Here is a 19068-nt window from a genome sequence, read left to right on the forward strand (position 1 = left end):
ATCTTTATAAATTTTCTCAAACAAATGTATAGTATTTATACATTTAAGATCTAATTAGAATAACATCAGAGGGAGTGAGTGATTTAGCTTGAATAGTATTCCTGCCATATAATAGCTTGTCAGCTTGATATATGAATAAATGAGGTTTAACGTAACCCGTGAGAAGTGCTATGGTGCTGACAAACTGTGACTCATAATCGTGGCAAAGCAGAATTCGCAAAGCTGACAAATATGTAAGATCAGAGCAAACAGAGATTTCTAACTGTTGGTATTCTGAAACACTTATGCATTCAATTATGAACATCATATAGAACCGCCTTCAGTTACCATGGTTGCTCCACCATTTCAATTGTAACAGTGGGGCACAACATGCACAAATTAGATCTCCTGACCTCTTCTTTGTTTTACTTGTGTGTTGTTTGTAGTGAGGTTGTAGAGTGCACTCACGCTTGTCGGTGATTTATATTTCCTGGATACAAAGATTTTTAAATTCAACAAAGTCAACTTTATTTGTTCTCCACTTTCAACAATCCATAACAGTCATATCTGATTAACCTCATCATGAAAACAAAATTTCGTTTCATTCAAAACAAATCAGATTCAACTAAAGGCAAAGCATTATCATAATATTAATGTTGACATTGAATGTTTCACTGAGTATATCCACAGGCAAACTGTAGCGCAAACGGGATTGCGCAGCACAGAGAATATGACAAGTCTTCTTATATGCGAGCGAAGGGAGTAAAAGTTGGCAACATACTTTCCTCGCTTGGGATCAAAAAATATTTTTCATCTCAAAATAAAATATCACCACCATCAAAGGTGCACTCCCATTTCCTCACTTGGTTGTGCTCTCACATTTCTTACCCCATGTTTAGTAATTACATACGTGAAGTATGTTTTATTCAACATTTTAAGCACCACTCAGATAGTTCTTCGCCTCCATTACCCCTGCCAGCTTCCATTTGAACGGAGTGATGGAACAAGAATAAGCTTAAATTAAAAAGAAATACCATATTGCCTAATTTTATCGTGAACCTGTTGGGAGTTTATTTGTCTTATCCGCTGTCGCTATTGTTAGAATTTGTTGCGAATTTATTCTAAATAAAAACACTTCTGGCATGATCGCAGAATGATGCAGGAAAGGTAACTGTAATTATTGCATATGGAATAATATCCTCCTGTTCCTGCACTCTGTTGACCCAGAAGCTGGAATGGGGAATGGAGGCGAAGAACGGTCTGATATACTACGAGTTGCGCTTAAAATGTTGAATAAAAAGTTTTTTCACGTGAGTAGTTGTTCAACATGAGGTTGGAAATGTGAGAGCACAACCTGGTGAAGAAATGGGTGTATACTTTTGATGGTGGCGATGTTTATTTTGACATGAAAAATATTTTTTGAACCGAAGCGAGGAAAATACGTTGCCAACCTTCGCTCACTTCACATGTAAGAAGACTGGTCATTTTCTCTATGCTGCGCAACCCATTTGCACTGCAGTTTTCTTGTGGTATATCTCACGTGGTATCACACTCATAGTGTTAATCTTGAAATCTTGTCAACGAGTATAAGCAGCATTGTCTAACATTAAACCAATAATGTAGACCAGCAGCATTCTGAAACTGCACATAAATCTTAAATTGAGCAATAGGTAACTGGTAAGCTGTGCATAGTCTACAGAAGAGGTGCATTACTGTCAGTGACTGAGCTTTTGTTATAACACATGTAATGACAAGTCACTCAGTATCAGAGAAATATTAATCCCCTGAGTATATATCTTATACTTCCCTGGATATATATCTTATACCTCCCTGGATATACCTGTACTTGATGTCATCTTGAGAGGTAATGGAACATTCAGCACATTAGTATACTCAGCCTGATCTGGGTTAGAACTGATCTTCAGCAACACATGAGCTGGCAAAAAGAATCAAGTTGTCAGACTCGCTGACTGCTGATGCATCTCAGTGTTCATGATGTCAATCATTGGATCATTCGGACCAAACTCGATTATTCACAGACTGTTTTCATATAGCTTCAGTATTGCTAAGTGTGGCACTAAACAACAAACAAATACATCCACTGGCATCAATAATTCTTTACAAGTTTGTAAACACTACATTAATATTACTTTTTGGCATCACCAAGGAATAAAAACATTAGGTGTACAGTGTCTGTTCTCTGCCCAGAACATCAAGCAAAGAGCCAGTTCCACTGGGAGGGAAATCAGCAATAGATTAGACCAAAAATGTTATACTCTAAGCAATATTCCAACATGGCATGGGCCTCCAGATATGGGTTTCACACTTTGTACCCATGTGGAGAATCGAACCAGGTCTTTAGCATTACAAGGAAATGTTCTAGCCACTTGATCATTGAGCTGTCCCTAAGATCAATATGCTAGAATACAACATTCAGCAGTATCATGGCAGGGGACACCAGACATGAGCTTCACACACTGTATCATGGCAGGGGACACCAGACATGAGCTTCACACACTGTATCATGGCAGGGGACACCAAACACGAGCCTCACACACTGTACCATGGCAGGGGACACCAGACACGAGCCTCACACACTGTATCATGTGGGGCCTCGAACCAGGTCTTTAGCATTACAAGGAAATGTTCTAGCCACTAAGTCATTGAGCTGTCCCTAAGATCAATATGCTAGAATACAACATTCACCAGTATCATGGCAGGGGACACCAAACACGAGCCTCACACACTGTATCATGTGGGGCCTCGAACCAGGTCTTTAGCATTACAAGGAAATGTTCTAGCCACTAAGTCATTGAGCTGTCCCTAAGATCAAAATGCTAGAATACAACATTCACCAGTATCATGGCAGGGGACACCAAACACGAGCCTCACACACTGTATCATGTGGGGCCTCGAACCAGGGCCTTCAGTGAGAGAAGCTAACGATTTAACCACTACGCTCCCTAATGAGTGATGAACAGCCTGCTGTCTTTAATGTACAATGAGCTGAGAAGCATCCATCCTTCACTGCATAGTGGCATCGTTTGATGGAGCAACATTGTCAGTAAACCAGTGAAGTGCTGACAATCAGTTTAGGCTATCCACCATTATGGAACAGAAGCTACACCAGTGTCACATCTAAGCCAGACTACAAAGGACTACCCACATCATAAAGTGAAAATAAACTCTTCTGAGATATGGGGTATTATAAATTTCTGAAAAGATGTACATCACCACTACATTGATCCTCCAAAACAAGTAAACACTAGATGCCACAGTGGCTATAATCAGTGTGCCAAGGGGAGATGACTGCAACAAACTATCACAGCAAACTACTATGAGCACTGCTGCAATTATAGGAATGTATATATTGGTGCTCCACGATGAAAGGAAAATCCACCTGGGTTCAGAAAAGGTAAAGCTTTCTATTCTAGTGAGCTTACTCCCTACACACAATCTGAAAACAAGTTAAAATGTCACACCTAAACAGAAACAATGTATTAAGATGAGTATAATTACAGCTTGTGCACTGTGGATAAATTAAATAAATAATTTATGTTCCTGGTTTCCATTCTCCCAGGTGATATCCCACACACAATCCTGTTTATACCCTGAGAGATAGTCATGGGACATATGTATACATGACTTTTTCACATCTAATATATAATGACAAGGCAGCGACAAACTTGTACTCACAAAATAATTTTTTATTGTATACTCTTCAAAAGAAGTAGGGGAACTGTTCTTTCAATGTACAACTGTCGAAATTGGGAGATATATGGGATTGAATCAATGTTGATACAATAATAAGGATGTTTTGAGAATGCATCACCACATGGATTTCATTCAAAGCAAAGCTGTTCATTCAGTTATCCCCCTTGTTAAGTGACTGGAGTATGACAAGAAAATTTCAGGTTTACAATTCTCAGTCAGTAGTGTGTGATTTGATCCTGAAAACCCTGACCATGCACAGATGCAAGAAAATTATTGGAAAAAATGGTCTACAGTGATTTATAGACCTGCCTGAAAAACGTCAAGATTCATGATGACACCCCATGCACGTGTAGGAGGCTCCCACGTTCTACACGTGCTTCCTATGCATTGTATTTGGGTGTTGTGATAACGTGAAATGATGCTGCATACACAAGATGAATGTCATTGTAACGTTCCTCAATGGGTTTTCTTTCTACCAAACTTCAAAGTTCTGTTCCCCTTCTTTTTCTGACGAGTATATACAGAAATTGTATTCTGGAAACATGAAAACCATATTTAGCACCATGAAACTAACATGCTTTTCGCGGCTTGTTTTGCTACAAACAATATGAGACAGTTCATAAAACAAGATGATACAGTTCCCATGTACAAAATTTCACTAACATCCCTATGGAATTTAGATCATGGACATTATAAGCACTACACATAAAGAAATGAAATCAACAGATCATGTACTCACAAGTACTTACACCAACAACACTGGTATCAATATCTGTGGAAATGTTATTAGCCATTTGATCTCATTTTGGTTTTGACATGTATTGGTTAAATTTATTTCTTTTGCTCACATAGAAAAGTAAACTCACATTTAAAAATGTTTGTTGTTAATATTCCAGCCATATGTATATAATCGACTCAACATCACGAGCATCAATCCATGTAACTAGGACATAATGAGTTGTACTGACCAAGTCAGCAAGCCTGACGATTCGACCCCATTAGTTGCCTCTTACAACAAGTTAATTTGCTGAAGATCAATTCTAATCTGCATTTTCATGGGTCTATGCATTCAAATAAACCATTCATACGTGACGGAGACATTATAAATGTAGTAAATAAGACAATGGCTGATCGTTCACAAACATCACAATGGGATATCTAAAAAACACACACATTTTCAGTTCCATATGAAATAAAAATTATATTTCTGTATGTCAATAAACCTTTGTGCTTAGCACACGAATGACATATCACTGTATTCTTATCAAAAGTTGAGTATTATGGCATTGAGGGGTATACATGTTTAGGCTGAGAAACGGAAAATTATAGTGTGAGTTTTGTTATCAGTACAGCCTAATGCAAACACAGCCATGATGAGCCATGATGAGCCGTGAAGGCCATAGGATGGTGGTTATTGTTCATATCAATAATCAGAGATTTCACATCACCTGATTCAGTAATATCTGTTAATTGTCATTTGGAAATAGTATAACGTAACATAAATAAGTAGTTAGATATATAAGCTCTATCTTGTCATAAAAGAAATCAATTATAATTTTTGAAACTGCTATATGATATTCCAGCTATAGGTCAGTGGTCTGTAAATAATCCAGCCTGGACCAGATAATCTAGTGATCAGCATGAACATTGATGTACTGAATTGGGAACATCATGAACATTACGTGAAGTTTATGTCTGATCTGTCATATGATCATAGCACCACCATGATCATAATTACACCATTGCTAGATTAGGAAGCTCATGGATTTGAGATAGGAACAAAGACAGTCAGCTTAAGGGTGCTGTGGAAAGACACAACTTCCAAAAGTAAGTTGCATACCCTTTACATTCAGCCCAGCTGTACTCCTCAAAATGATCTTGAACATAAGCCAGTGTCAAACAATTAGAGACTCATTCAACTTAGCATTAAAATGGATTCATATACAAGGGCCCCAGTTCATACTTTCAAATACTATAGAAGTAAACATCTTGGAACACATGCATGTTGAAGAGTGCTGTACATTAGCTTGTTTGATACAAGCTCCCATGGCCCTGCTGAAGTTAAGACTGATTCATTTTATCTGAGCCAGGATGATATTTAAGACATGAAATTGATTGAGTGAGTATCATTGTGAGTCACACTTTAAACTCATGTGAGTTTTGTACCCATGTTTTAAATAATATAAAATTAACTTTGAGGTGTTCGGTAAAATAAACATGTTGTATTCTGCCCTTAGGGCTTAAGGAACACAAACAAACATCAAGGATACACCAAACCATGGACCCGTCATGACCAGTGAACAATTCACAATGTCACAACAGTCTGCTAGGCAATGTGATGCAATTTGATAGCTGTAGTATCTCGTGTGTGAGACAGTCTGATGTCACTGAAGTGGTATCTCCTGTGGGGACTGTTTTTCATGACAAATATCTTTGTACATCACCATTAAAAATAGTTTTGATGGTACAAGTAAAACATGGGTTCTGATAATGTTGAATAAATACATTATATCTGAGACTCAAAATAGTATTCTGGTTCATGATCCAGAAAGCTTTTGTAACATTACGACCTGTAAAAACTGTCTGCTACATCATTGCCTTTGTGGATATGATCCCGGGTCCTAGATTTTCAAAGTTGTCTTAGTGCTAAGATAGTTGTAAGTGCCATACATTAACATTAACTTGTGACAATCTTAGCACTAAGACACTGAAGTTACTAAGGGAGCTTTAAAAATCTAGGCCCTGCTTTGTATATATGAAACACATTTCCCCAGGTTATCACTTTGATGAATATGAAATTGAGCCATTTCGGGAAAATTTAGTCACGTGACTTTCAGTCCCACTGACAGTAGATGTCACGTGACTCTCCGTACAGCTGTCAACGATTGTCACATGACTTTTGGTAGTGTGAACCCCATTATTCCTGGTACTGGGATCAATGAGGGACACATGTCCAGATTTAGTTTTGGTCGTGGTACTTTGCTTCTGGAGCTGGTACAGATATCTGAGACGTCCCCAAATGGCTAGACACATGTTGGTGAGCCTGTCATCTTTGATTTTAGCTTGACTGGCATAGAGGTACTGCCGTCTGCAAAAAAACCCACACAGTTTAGGCAACAAACTAGGAAATAAGCATCCGTGTGTCCATCCAGTTATTAGTCATCTGGAATAAAATGTCTGCAATCTAGTGTGACAATTACTTTCTTCCTCACGAACATGTGTTAGGCTAAAAACAACTTTTTTTCCTCACACCTGATCAATGGTGTTCAGCAAAACAACTGAGTGAGTTGGTGAGTTTTGTTTTGCACCACTTTTAACAATATTCCAGCAATATCATGGTGGGGGACACCAGATGTGAGCTCCACACATTATACCCATGTGGGGAATCAAGCCCGGGCCTTCAACATGACGAGCGAACGCTTTAACCACTAGGCTACTTCACCTCCCCTTCTTCCAAATCTCACGGTGGGGGACACCAGACATTGGCTTCACATATTGTACCCATGTGGGGAATGAAATCTGGGTTTCGGTATGATGAGTAGACATATCAACCACTAGGACTACTAAATATTCACCACTACCAAGATTACATGAAAGCAGTGATATATTTGTGCCCACACAATAACTTATTGACAAGTTTGTGTTACCTGACTATTCTCCTGCACTGTTTGAAATACCCCAGTTGAAGACGGCTTTGTGCCCAGAATAGCCGGCACTTGGCCGCCATGATTGGATCTCCCAGCTCCATGGCGATGTGGAACTGCTTCACTGATACCTCCCCAGCAGTGATGGCCTGGAAATCACATTGTCACATAATCTTGACAAAGGCACAGGATTGCATTAGGATTATACCTCCTCAGTAAATTACAGATTCTGGGGCTGTTGGCTTGAGTCCATCTGGATATTGAACCCACACTGTCTGAGTCAGGCGCTAACACGATTCGCCACCTTGGCTTCCACAAAATGGACGTTGGACAACTGACAGTCAACAGCGGACTAAGTGTTCCCCTCTGACAAGTGTAATTGTGTGCTGGCGATTAGGTGCCTGACTCTGAGGGTGTCATCCCGACAAAAGCACTAGAACCTGTACTATACTGAGATTGTGTAATCCTAAATATAACGTTACATTTGACCACTTTCATGCTCAAACACCAGAAATGAACAGTATAATACTGTGCAGAGGGAGACAGTAGTACAGTACAGTATAGTAAAAAGAAATAATAGTATATAATAGTACATTGTCTAGGAATTAATATCATACACTCATTAAATGTACCAGAGTACAATAAAAACAAAGGAGCTCACATGGACTCGATAGTAATCTCCCAGCGCTGAATACCCTCCACCCAGCGTTGACAACCACGCCATGGACTCCTCACACAGCATCCGCTTCACCACCAGGCCACAAATCTGCTTTCCCCTAGCAACAACAAAATCTTTTTCACAGAGATCGTACTTGGGGTACATATATGCATTTAATACTGTTGAAAATGTCATGTGACAGTTGTATCAATGTTTTAATAAAATATTGTACAATATACAAAAAGTATTTTTTGTTCATTATATGGCATCACCTCACACATGGAGTCACCCCTCTCCCATGCATGTGGAGCCAACCAGGTAAGCATCCGAGCCCATAACATCATTCATTCTGTTGTCACTCTGACCATTCACCATTCACATGTTGCAGTTACTGCCCCGACCACCCACCCCTTTGCAGGTTAAGTCTGCAATGGAGCGCATATTCCTATTCTCAACCTCAAGGGGTTGAACTGCATGTTAGAAGTTCCATCCTTTAAGATGGAGACACTTGCCTTGATGATCTCCTCTGTTCAGCCCAGCAATTGGCTTACATTGATCGATTTAAAGGATGCGATCTAAATGTGCCAATTCATCCCATGTTCAAGCAGTACCTCCAGTTCTCTTATGGCGGGATGTGTTACCAGTTCAAGGTGCTCCCCTTTGGCATGTCAACTGCCCCCAGGGTGTTCACCAAGCTCATGTTAGTGCTGGCAACCCTCCCATAGTTGCAAGGAAGGCATTGTTACCCATACCTGGACGACTGGTTGCTCAGCACACTCGCTCAGCAAGTGAGTCTAGATTCCACCCACACGATGAGACACATTCTAGTTTGACTGGGGTGGACCATCAATCTCAAGAAATACAACCTGGTACCCACCAAGGACTTGTTTTTTCTTGAGGCAAGGTTCACAGCTCAACAGGGTCTTCTGTCTTTGTCGCCTAACCGGGTCAACGGAGTACTGGACATGTCAGTCTAAGTAAACTTATCCTCAGTACTTTTTGTTACACTTCACTACTGAGTCTAACAAAACCTTATGGGAGGTGGCATCAGATAACCTTTGAGATTGACTAATCAGAACACAGCTTACCAAATCGCAAAAGCGGACATTCGCACATACCTTTTGAACTTTTTATCTCAAAAATGTTCGTACCCGAACGATTCCAAATGCTATTAAGCATATGCTCGCTTCCGGGTGATGCACACAGCATACATACAACCATGACAACACTTGAGTAAACAGTCGCTGATAATAGTGTTTTTGGCAATATTCAAGGATGCCATCTTGCGGAAATATTAGCTAATGGTAACCATGTCAACAGAAACCCCAAAGGATATATACTGCAGGTCAAATAATTGAGTTATATGGGGATTTTTGTTTGTGGAGAGATCTGTGTCAGTGGCCAGGATATTTTGAAAGTCCGATCCCTAAATAGTAGCCGTTGTCTGATTGGTTAACTCTATTTAACCGTCTCATGTTTGATTGGACGGTCATTGGTCACTCAAAGCTTACCTGACACGACCCTCTACTAGGTTTTGTTAGACTACAGTGGTGGAGTGTAACGAAATACACTGAGACTAAGTTTACTTATACTGGGGAGATGTTGTCTTCATATCTCTCACACACCCAAGCGCCGACGCAGACTTGGTTCCATCTGCTGGGTCATATGGCAGCAACTGTTTCTGTGGTGTGGCGGGCGCAGTTGAGGATGCGTCCTTTATAACAAGCTTTGATGAGTCTGTGGGCTCAGTCCAAGGATCTGGAAAAGTGTCTTGCAGTTCCTGGGTGGTTGTCTCCTCACCTTTGGTGGCTGACCGATCTAGGCAGTCTCCCCTAAGGGGTCCCGTTAGAACTCTCCACGTCAGCTCTTACAGTTCAAACACATCCAGCTTTACTTTCTCTAACAATATATCCAGCATTACTCCCCCAACATCAAACCCAGGTTTACTTTCCCTTACAAGTTATATCATATCCAGCTTTATTTCCCTAACATCATATCCAGCATTACTTTTCATAACATCATATCCAGCACTACATTCCCCTATCAAACACATATCCAGCACTACATTCCCCTATCAAACACATATCCAGCACTACATTCCCCTATCAAACACATATCCAGCACTACATTCCCCTATCAAACACATATCCAGCACTACATTCCCCTATCAAACACATATCCACAGCTACATTCCCCTATCAAACACATATCCAGCACTACATTCCCCTATCAAACACATATCCAGCACTACATTCCCCTATCAAACACATATCCACAGCTACATTCCCCTATCAAACACATATCCACAGCTACTTCTCCTATGTACAAAATATCTAACAGCACTCTCCCTGAACAAAATGTACATTACTCTCCACTTGAGGACATACACAGTATTAATTTCTTTAATACAACATATCCAGAATTATATTCCTTCAACCAGGGAGACTATATATAGAGGGAGAGGAAACTCCTCGAAAAGTCCCTCTGAATATATGCCTCACCTAGTCACGTGAACAGTGTAGACAATATGGCGACAGTTTAGTATTTATGATTGACCCCGGTTTATTTTCAACAGCTGATTTCATTTGCTGAGTGTTGTGACAACTGAAATCCTACATGCTGAAGATAGGTTAACTATTTTGTCACTTCAATTTAAGTCTTTTTTTGTATTAGTGTCAGTATTAGGACAGTAGATTTGTAGTTAAGTTTCAAGTCTGTATGTTACAGCTCAATGGCTTCCATTCTTGATTCACCGCAAAGACAGACTAAATTGTGTTGATGAAAACTCATTTCACACATTCGTTTAATTTCTAGAAGGGAAACATGCCTTTAGTTGAAGGGTATTTGCAAGTAATAGTGATAGTTTTATGACTCCCAAAAAATGTTAGGGTGTTTTTAAGGTATGTTAAAAATATGACATATCACCAATCTGTTCTGATCCGCCATTGAAAATCTACATGGCGTTGCTTGAGTTTTTCTAGTTATTGCTTCAAAAATATCTTTCACATACACCTTTAATTCTTATGAGGGGAATATACTATCAGGTGAAATGTGTTTGCAAGAAATAGTTTCATAATCTGAAAAACATGTTAGGGTGTATTTGATGTGAGTGAAAAATGTGACATATTGCTGATTTGATCTGATCCACCATTAAAATACTACATGCCGTTGTTTGAGTGTTTCTAGTTATTATTCTGAAATTTCTTTTACATACACCTTTAATTTTTATGAGGGGAATATACCACCAGGTGAAAGGAGGTTGCAAGTAATAGTGATAGTACAAATGGTGAAGAAAGCAAGCAAGTGACCTATTCCTGTCATAGATAATCTTTCCCCTGACCAAGGACACAGTATACTTAACCATTTATGAATATTTATTTTCCCACTGAACAACATAAAATTACAATCATGCAAAACTAGCAATACATTACAGAACTACTCTAGTGCAAATACCATCTATGTATATAAGGTCACACTCACCATGCGTAATCAATCTTTTGTCTTGGCCAAACAGATACAACATCTACCATGTATGGAACTGTCAGAAACCGATCACATACGAAATCAGAATAATCCACATTCTCATAATCACAAGCCTTAAACCCATATGTCCGTGCAAGGAATTTTAAAAATCGTCGTCTGAATCTTCTACTTTGATGAATTTCACATGCAACACAGGATGCGAGATGGGCATCCATTAGTACAACACACTTTGTGGTTGGGACAACGCAGATAGTGAGAGACTGGTCCTCCACGGAATCGGTGTCAAGTTTATCCAAGAAAGACGGTGACGACACATGATGTTGTTGCAGCATGCTAGTCCGTGAGACAACATTTTCACTAAATGTTGGAGAATCATTTTCAGGATTGCCAAATAATCCCTTATTTTGAGCACATGTTCCATGACTGTCTGATTCCTGAACAGTTTTCCTCACATCTGTATCACTTTCATTTGAACAGAACGTGAGATTATTCAGATTGATATCAAAAACATCTGTGAGGAATAGAAGCTGGACAAACAGTCTTCCCTCATCCAACTGCATTGGTGCCAGCTCCCGACTGTACAACATACAATCGTAGATGCCATTACAACTTCGGAAGTTGATGAATATCCGTGGCATGATGAAAATGTCAGTCAGTGGTCAGTCAGTGGTCAGTCAGGTAGCAGCCCATGATCATCAACTTCCATCATTAATTCAAACCATCCCTGAAATGAAATTAACATTGTTATACCGATGATTCCAAGCAGCAAAAGTTAAGGCTCTAGGTATCTTTGAGGTTTGCTAACAACACTGGCATGGAATTTGAACTTTCAAAACAGAATTATTACCCTGGACGTTCATGACTCTATAAAGGTTGTGTATTTTTCTTATTGTAATGTATTGATACACCACTCACCTCACCAGAACAAAACTTATAGATACATCCGGTGTCCAGGCCAAACAATCAATTGATTGACACAAATGAGCATCTACCTTTGCAATAACACTTGTCCGAAGAACACTTGTTCAAAAGATTTCAGCCCACGACCCTCATTTTTTTATGTCATTCTGTCCCTAAGAATAGACAAGCCTAAAAAAAGGCCTAGCCCAAACCCTAACTCTAACCCAAACCTTAACCACTGTTAACCCCTTGAAAATTAGTCCCAACAAATAGAAAACAAATTCAAGTTGGGGTTATGGGTAGGACCTATTTGTCAACTTTCGCAACAAGCATACCTTCTTTTGAGAAGCATAGATTGTTGAAAATCAATTTAACATTGTTCTTTAATGGTCACTGTCAAGTCTAAATATACATATTTGTGTCAAACACTGACAGTTTCTTCCTTGTCATTGGAGTAATTATTAACTAATTTGTATGTATATCATAAACATTGAGTTTACAAGCAAACAACATCGGTTTGGAATAACTTGAATCAACCTTGCTTTCTCTGCCAATGTTGGCCATTCCCCATCTCTCCAGACAACTCTGACTTAGAGTAACTTACTGTTCTCTATCCGTCTGTTCGAGTTATGACTCGTCGACTTCGACTGCGTTGGTTTTTATTAGAAACATTACAGAGGGTCGGTGAAAGAAATTAAAAATGTCCCGTTTCACCCACCTGTAGACTTATGGAATTGGTTCTGTCAATCCTAACCCAAGTCGACGACAGGACCGTGTTTGTCATGCCAGAAAAAGGTCACATTAGGTCAAGCATTCATTTCCGGTATGTTTTCCAGAAATTTGTCGTTCGAAACAGTTGAAAGAAAATATATCATCACGTTTATTTCCACCAGTTTAAAATAAAACGATCGACAAATACTATGTTCCACTGCTAACCTCTCTATCAAATTGACTACCGCAGAATATAGCTGTTTCGGGAACGATACCATCACCCGCGTACCTTAAACGGATAAGAATAGTATCGTCTGCGGAAAAGTACTAACATTGTTGTGTGTTGTGGCGGAAGTCAGTTGATGGAGATGTTGTTATGTCACATTTGTGACTAATCTCATGTTTTCGCCATGATAAAGCTAGGTTAGTTAATCATAACTTCGCACTAGCTTAAAGAGCAGTTTCCGTATACTTGCTGACAAGCATGCGGTACCGTTCTTTGAAATCGTTGTCTTTAGCTACGTTTATTTGCCTCAAGTCAAGTGGCAACATGTTCAAAATCGTTCCATTACAAATGAGCGCGCTTTTTGTTTAAATTGATTAATTCGGGAAGTTGGTGCTGTAGCACCGATCGTATGTGTACATCTATCATTAAGCACTGACGTGCACCCTTTAAATTGAAATCTGCATCGTTGCAGAAGTAGCAATCTCATGATGAGACACTGGATGTTGAATGATGATGTCAAATTAAAAGTTGCTTAGTTAATTGTAATGATATGTCATATTGAAACGCTGGAGAGCCGTGTAGTTAAAGCAGTGATGCCCAAATACTCCCAGCCAGTCTGACAGTTAACTTCAGAGCCAGTGAGCCTGAACAGGGTTCTGATCATCTTATAATGAGAAATTATTGAAATAAAAATTTCATGTATAGACAATTATGAACTGATGATATCAGAGATCATATAATAGATGGTCTGTGACGATATAGACAGATATGCAGTTTGCTAGTAGACATGGGTCACACACTGACAACCAAATTCTTCTCTTTCTGTTTACAGGAAGCATGAGCAGTAATGCTCAAGCACCATGAACAATCTGACACAGCGCTGTTGAATCTGTTCTTTCACAGGTTGTATATCAATGATGACGAAATTCAGCCTGTTTTTCACAAATTAGAACATAGAGGACAAAAACATTATGACGGAAGAGAGTTTAAGGGAATCGCTTTTTTACCAATGTTCTCAAGGTCATAATGATCAGGAAGATGGTGGAATTGGCAGACTGGACAACACTGCTGGTAAGTGCAGATACAATCTATAAGGTTTACACCATGTACATCAAGATGATTACAATTTTTAAGCTTCGTTAGTAGCATGCCATCTTCCAGGCATGTAACAATATATCGATGTCAGTACTGTAACTTTTTGCGAAAAAATGATAACATATATCAGTGTACTGCTTTCTATGGAAATATTACATCAGAAGTTATTAAAGTGTACACACATTACTAAAGAAAAACTGCTATCTTTTAAAAATTTTCCAGTAAATCCAGTTTGGTAATAACAGCTCCAGGTACGCTTTTGGCCATGTGGGTATGACACCTATACTTTTGAAACTAAGTGGGTATTTCCAGTCACAAGTGGTTATCTACAGTTTTAGATACCCACCATCTTTTTGAAATCCAGGTATTCATTTCAAATAAGTATGACAGGTGCAACATTGTTATATTCAATAATAGAATAAGACAAAATTCACACAGCAAAGCTAAATTATTGCCATTATAGCTTTATCCACATGTGCAGTAAGAAATAATACATGCCCTATTCTGCATCTGTATTGGTATAAAACAAGATACAAGATGGCTATTAGATGATACAACAGTCATGTCTTCACTCTAACATGTAGTTTTTTTCAAAACCTTGTTCCCATCATGTTGTTTCACTTCCCCACTGGGAATAGCTAACATTTACAAGTTCAATTTACCATATCACCAGCAATTGATTCTGATTGTGAGACACAGTCTTGCCTATTAATGCATCTAGCAGTTCTCAAATGAAGTTTCTGTTTGTAAAGCGTAAAATATAGATATTTTCCTTTGAGCCTGTGGTAGCTTTCGATGACACTTGCACAACATTATCCAGTTGTTTACAGAAAGAAAACAACTATTTGATTGGTCGCTATTTACAGATGGACCAGTCAGGGAAGGGTTGATGAACCACATTTGGTATTCTATTTCTGTTGTATGTACAGTAGAGGACGTAACGTGTACGCGAGACGGTCTCCCGTTACGCGTACAAGTGACTACCTGAGAGGGGGTCACTCATACGCGTGACTCCCTGATCACAGAGAGAGAAATTCTGCATGTCACACAAAAACATGTCTAAAATTGTTATTTGTGAAAATAATTAAACAAAATTTGCTACAGTCATTGACAGATGGTCAAGTTATTGGATGACGTGAATGAAAACATAAAAAGAGGAAATTAAATTGTCAAAAAATGACAAAAATGTGCAAAATTTGAGCAAAAATTGGCGATATTCAACTGCGAATTTCACCTATGTGCATAATTTTCAGAAACTTACATTTAGTATTTTCTGAAAGCTCATTTATCGTAGATTCATAATATATATGCAGCTTTCGATGCACACCAACGCACACCTGTTTGTTATTGTGTTGAAACATGTTTACTTTCTTCGAAACCGCGCGAATCGTCTCGCGTAGAAGTGACCGGGTTAGCGTGTCATTAATGGGAGGTAACTGATGCCTGACTAAATTGCCCAGTCAAAACATCCGTCGTGAGTCTGAGAAGCGTGCGTAATGTACATGGCGATATTTCTTGCGATATTTTCTGAAAACTTATTCAACGCAGATTTACCTCGTACATGTACTTGTTCGTGTACATTAACGCACATAGGTTTACAATCGTGTTGAAACAAACCAACCTTCCTCCCACCGCTCGTCACAGACACACACAGCGTCCTCACAATTTCGTTACGCGTACCAGAGACGCTTCCCAGAAGCACGAACAAAAGTAGTCAGTTTTTGACGGCAATTTTCACCTATGTGCACATTTCACACAAACATAATCTTTATATTTTCTGAAAGCTTGTTCCATGCAGATTTACCTCGTATAAGTACTTGTTCGTGTACACGAATGCACATAGGTGTACAATCGCGATGAAACACATCTATATTCCACCCACCGCTCGTCACAGACACACAAACGGCCTCACAATTTCGTTACGCATACGAGAGACGCTACCCAGAAGCACGAACAAAAGTAGTCAGTTTTTGACGGCAATTTTCACCTATGTGCACATTTCACACAAACATGATCTTTATATTTTCTGAAAGCTTATTCCATGCAGATTTACCTCGTATAAGTACTTGTTCGTGTACACGAATGCACATAGGTGTACAATCGCGATGAAACACATCTACATTCCACCCACCGCTCGTCACAGACACACAAACGGCCTCACAATTTCGTTACGCATACGAGAGACGCTACCCTGAAGCACGAACAAAAGTAGTCAGTTTTTGACGGCAATTTTCACCTATGTGCACATTTCACACAAACATGATCTTTATATTTTCTGAAAGCTTGTTCCATGCAGATTTACCTCGTATAAGTACTTGTTCGTGTACACGAATGCACATAGGTGTACAATCGCGATGAAACACATCTACATTCCACCCACCGCTCGTCACAGACACACAAACGGCCTCACAATTTCGTTACGCATACGAGAGACGCTACCCAGAAGCACGAACAAAAGTAGTCAGTTTTTGACGGCAATTTTCACCTATGTGCACATTTCACACAAACATGATCTTTATATTTTCTGAAAGCTTATTCCATGCAGATTTACCTCGTATAAGTACTTGTTCGTGTACACGAATGCACATAGGTGTACAATCGCGATGAAACACATCTACATTCCACCCACCGCTCGTCACAGACACACAAACGGCCTCACAATTTCGTTACGCATACGAGAGACGCTACCCAGAAGCACGAACAAAAGTAGTCAGTTTTTGACGGCAATTTTCACCTATGTGCACATTTCACACAAACATGATCTTTATATTTTCTGAAAGCTTGTTCCATGCAGATTTACCTCGTATAAGTACTTGTTCGTGTACACGAATGCACATAGGTGTACAATCGCGATGAAACACATCTACTTTCCACCCACCGCTCGTCAGACACTCAAACCTTACCCACAAGATCGTTACGACTACGAGAGACGCCTTTTGCCACGGGAGCAGACCCGGTGCTCAATATGTTCAGTCGCATCAAGTGGTAAGTAACTTCGGAGGACTGCATGATCTTTAATAGTTTAAGCAAAATGTATTCTTGAACACACTGCATGCAGGAATTACCACTCATTTCCTTAAGTTTTATGTCATTGTCATCAACACGTAATGTTATAGAAATGCGATTTCTCCACTTTTAAACAGATGACGTGAATGTGATAAAAAAAAGAGTTATTTAGACGGAGATTTATGTATTCATATATATTGTTTCCAGTCTAAGTAAACTTAGCCTCAGTACTTTTCCTTACGCTCCATTACTGAGTCTAACAAAACCTTATGGGAGGTCGCGTCAGGTAACCTTTGGGACTGACCAATCAGAACACAGCTTTCCAAATCGCGAAAGTGGACATTCGCACACACCTTTTGAACTTTTTATCTCGAAAAGGTTCGTACCCGAACGATTCCGAATGTTATTTAGCGTATGATCGCTTCTGGGTGATTCACACGGCGCACATTACAACCATGACAACAGAGTTAACTGTCTCCGAAAACAGTGTTTTGGTAATATTCAAGGGATCTCATCTTGCAGAAATATTAGCCAATGGTCACCATGTAAACAGAAACCCCAAAGCGTATATATCGCAGGTCAAATATCTGTATTTTCTGCGGATTGTTGTTTGTGGAGAGATCTGTGCCCCTAAGTAGTAGCCGTTGTCTGATTGGTTAAATCTATATAACCGTCTCGCTATTGATTGGACGGTCATAGGTCGCTCAAAGGTTGCCTAATGCGACCTTCTGCTAGGTTTTGTTAAACTCAGTGGTGGTGTTTAAGGAATAACATTGAGACTGAGTTTACTTAGACTGACATTGTTTCAAAGCTGTATTATTAGTCAACTGCAGCAATAAAATCAGTCGAGCCATCCCTGTTACACACGGAAGATGCCACTTCCCTGAGCAGATTTTGCTCACCTACATATCAACTGAATTTTTGTCACAACTGAATAAACATGATTCTGTCTTTTACCAGCTTAACAACACCAAACAAAATAGTTAGCATTTAATTGTGCGTTTTTAAGTTTACCACGGACGATAAAAGCATCGTAAGCAGGAAACTGCACAGTGGCTGGCAGTGTCCACAAGACAGCCGTGTCAACTGTCTGCAAATATGCTGTCTCCAAACCCAATAAATGGGTATCCAGTCTCCTACCTGTATATTCAGGGCTAATCAACTACAGTCATAAACTATGCCTGACTGCATCCTCTTCATTCCGGCTTAATCATTGCTGGAAAACAGTGTCGTGTGTGATATTGCATAATCTGTGTGAAATTTATTTATGTTTCATTCTGTCAGGGGACAAATACAATTCGCCGTACTGAAGAATTTTGAACATGCACCTGTGTCCGAGAATATATAACTATTTCCATAGTTATACTAAATACATATAAAACATTCAGTGAAAGGTTACGTAATAATGACAAATAATGCAAAACTCCCTGGTACACACATATTTCTTCATTCTGCAGATGATGGCTGAAAAGGCTGTCCAAACCAACATGCTGGACTGTAGCTGGGTCTGGTTGTCTTCCCCTGTCCATGCTGTCGTCCAGGAAGGAAAACCCTTCCTATTTCACGCATATACATAAAATATATATTTCTGTGTTGGCTTTGAATGTATTGTTTTTATCTATGAATACTGTTTAAATCATCTACCAAAGTAA

At 39.3% G+C, this 19068-nt stretch overlaps 2 protein-coding genes across 3 annotated transcripts in view; one reads left to right on the forward strand and one right to left on the reverse strand.

Annotated features, from left to right (window-relative positions):
- Positions 1-490: 490 nt before the first annotated feature.
- On the reverse strand, positions 491-13181 carry LOC137256458 (uncharacterized). Its single transcript, XM_067794303.1, has 5 exons — positions 13097-13181; positions 11476-12202; positions 7999-8113; positions 7341-7486; positions 491-6781 (listed from the first exon to the last, which is right to left on the reverse strand). Exons 2-5 carry the CDS (start codon positions 12114-12116, stop codon positions 6472-6474), a joined length of 1212 nt encoding a protein of 403 aa, XP_067650404.1. The 5' UTR covers positions 12117-12202; positions 13097-13181; the 3' UTR covers positions 491-6471.
- A 217-nt stretch (positions 13182-13398) lies between these two features.
- LOC137256480 (centromere protein J-like) overlaps positions 13399-19068 on the forward strand; it is a 34004-nt gene continuing 28334 nt past the window's right edge. The window contains exons 1-2 of one of the 2 annotated variants that reach the window (XM_067794319.1): positions 13399-13512; positions 14148-14386. In XM_067794319.1, coding sequence (XP_067650420.1) covers positions 14287-14386 — 100 coding nt within the window. In that variant the 5' untranslated portion in view covers positions 13399-13512; positions 14148-14286. Of the gene's footprint in view, positions 13513-14147; positions 14387-19068 lie in introns of those variants that run through there. The other variant, XM_067794327.1, reaches the window with a different exon arrangement.

The sequence above is a fragment of the Haliotis asinina genome, chromosome 1, assembly GCF_037392515.1.
Source record: "Haliotis asinina isolate JCU_RB_2024 chromosome 1, JCU_Hal_asi_v2, whole genome shotgun sequence".
NCBI lineage: Eukaryota > Metazoa > Mollusca > Gastropoda > Lepetellida > Haliotidae > Haliotis > Haliotis asinina.

Excerpts from the sequence above, each read along its gene's own strand:
- LOC137256458 (XM_067794303.1), bottom strand. The coding sequence starts at position 12,116 with ATGCCACGGATATTCATCAACTTCCGAAGTTGTAATGGCATCTACGAT. Across the intron at positions 8,114-11,475 it reads CAAAAGATTGATTACGCATG|GGGAAAGCAGATTTGTGGCC; the intron begins GTGAGTGTGACC and ends TGTTGTTGCTAG. Across the intron at positions 6,782-7,340 it reads CAGTGCAGGAGAATAGTCAG|ACGGCAGTACCTCTATGCCA; the intron begins GTAACACAAACT and ends GTTTTTTTGCAG.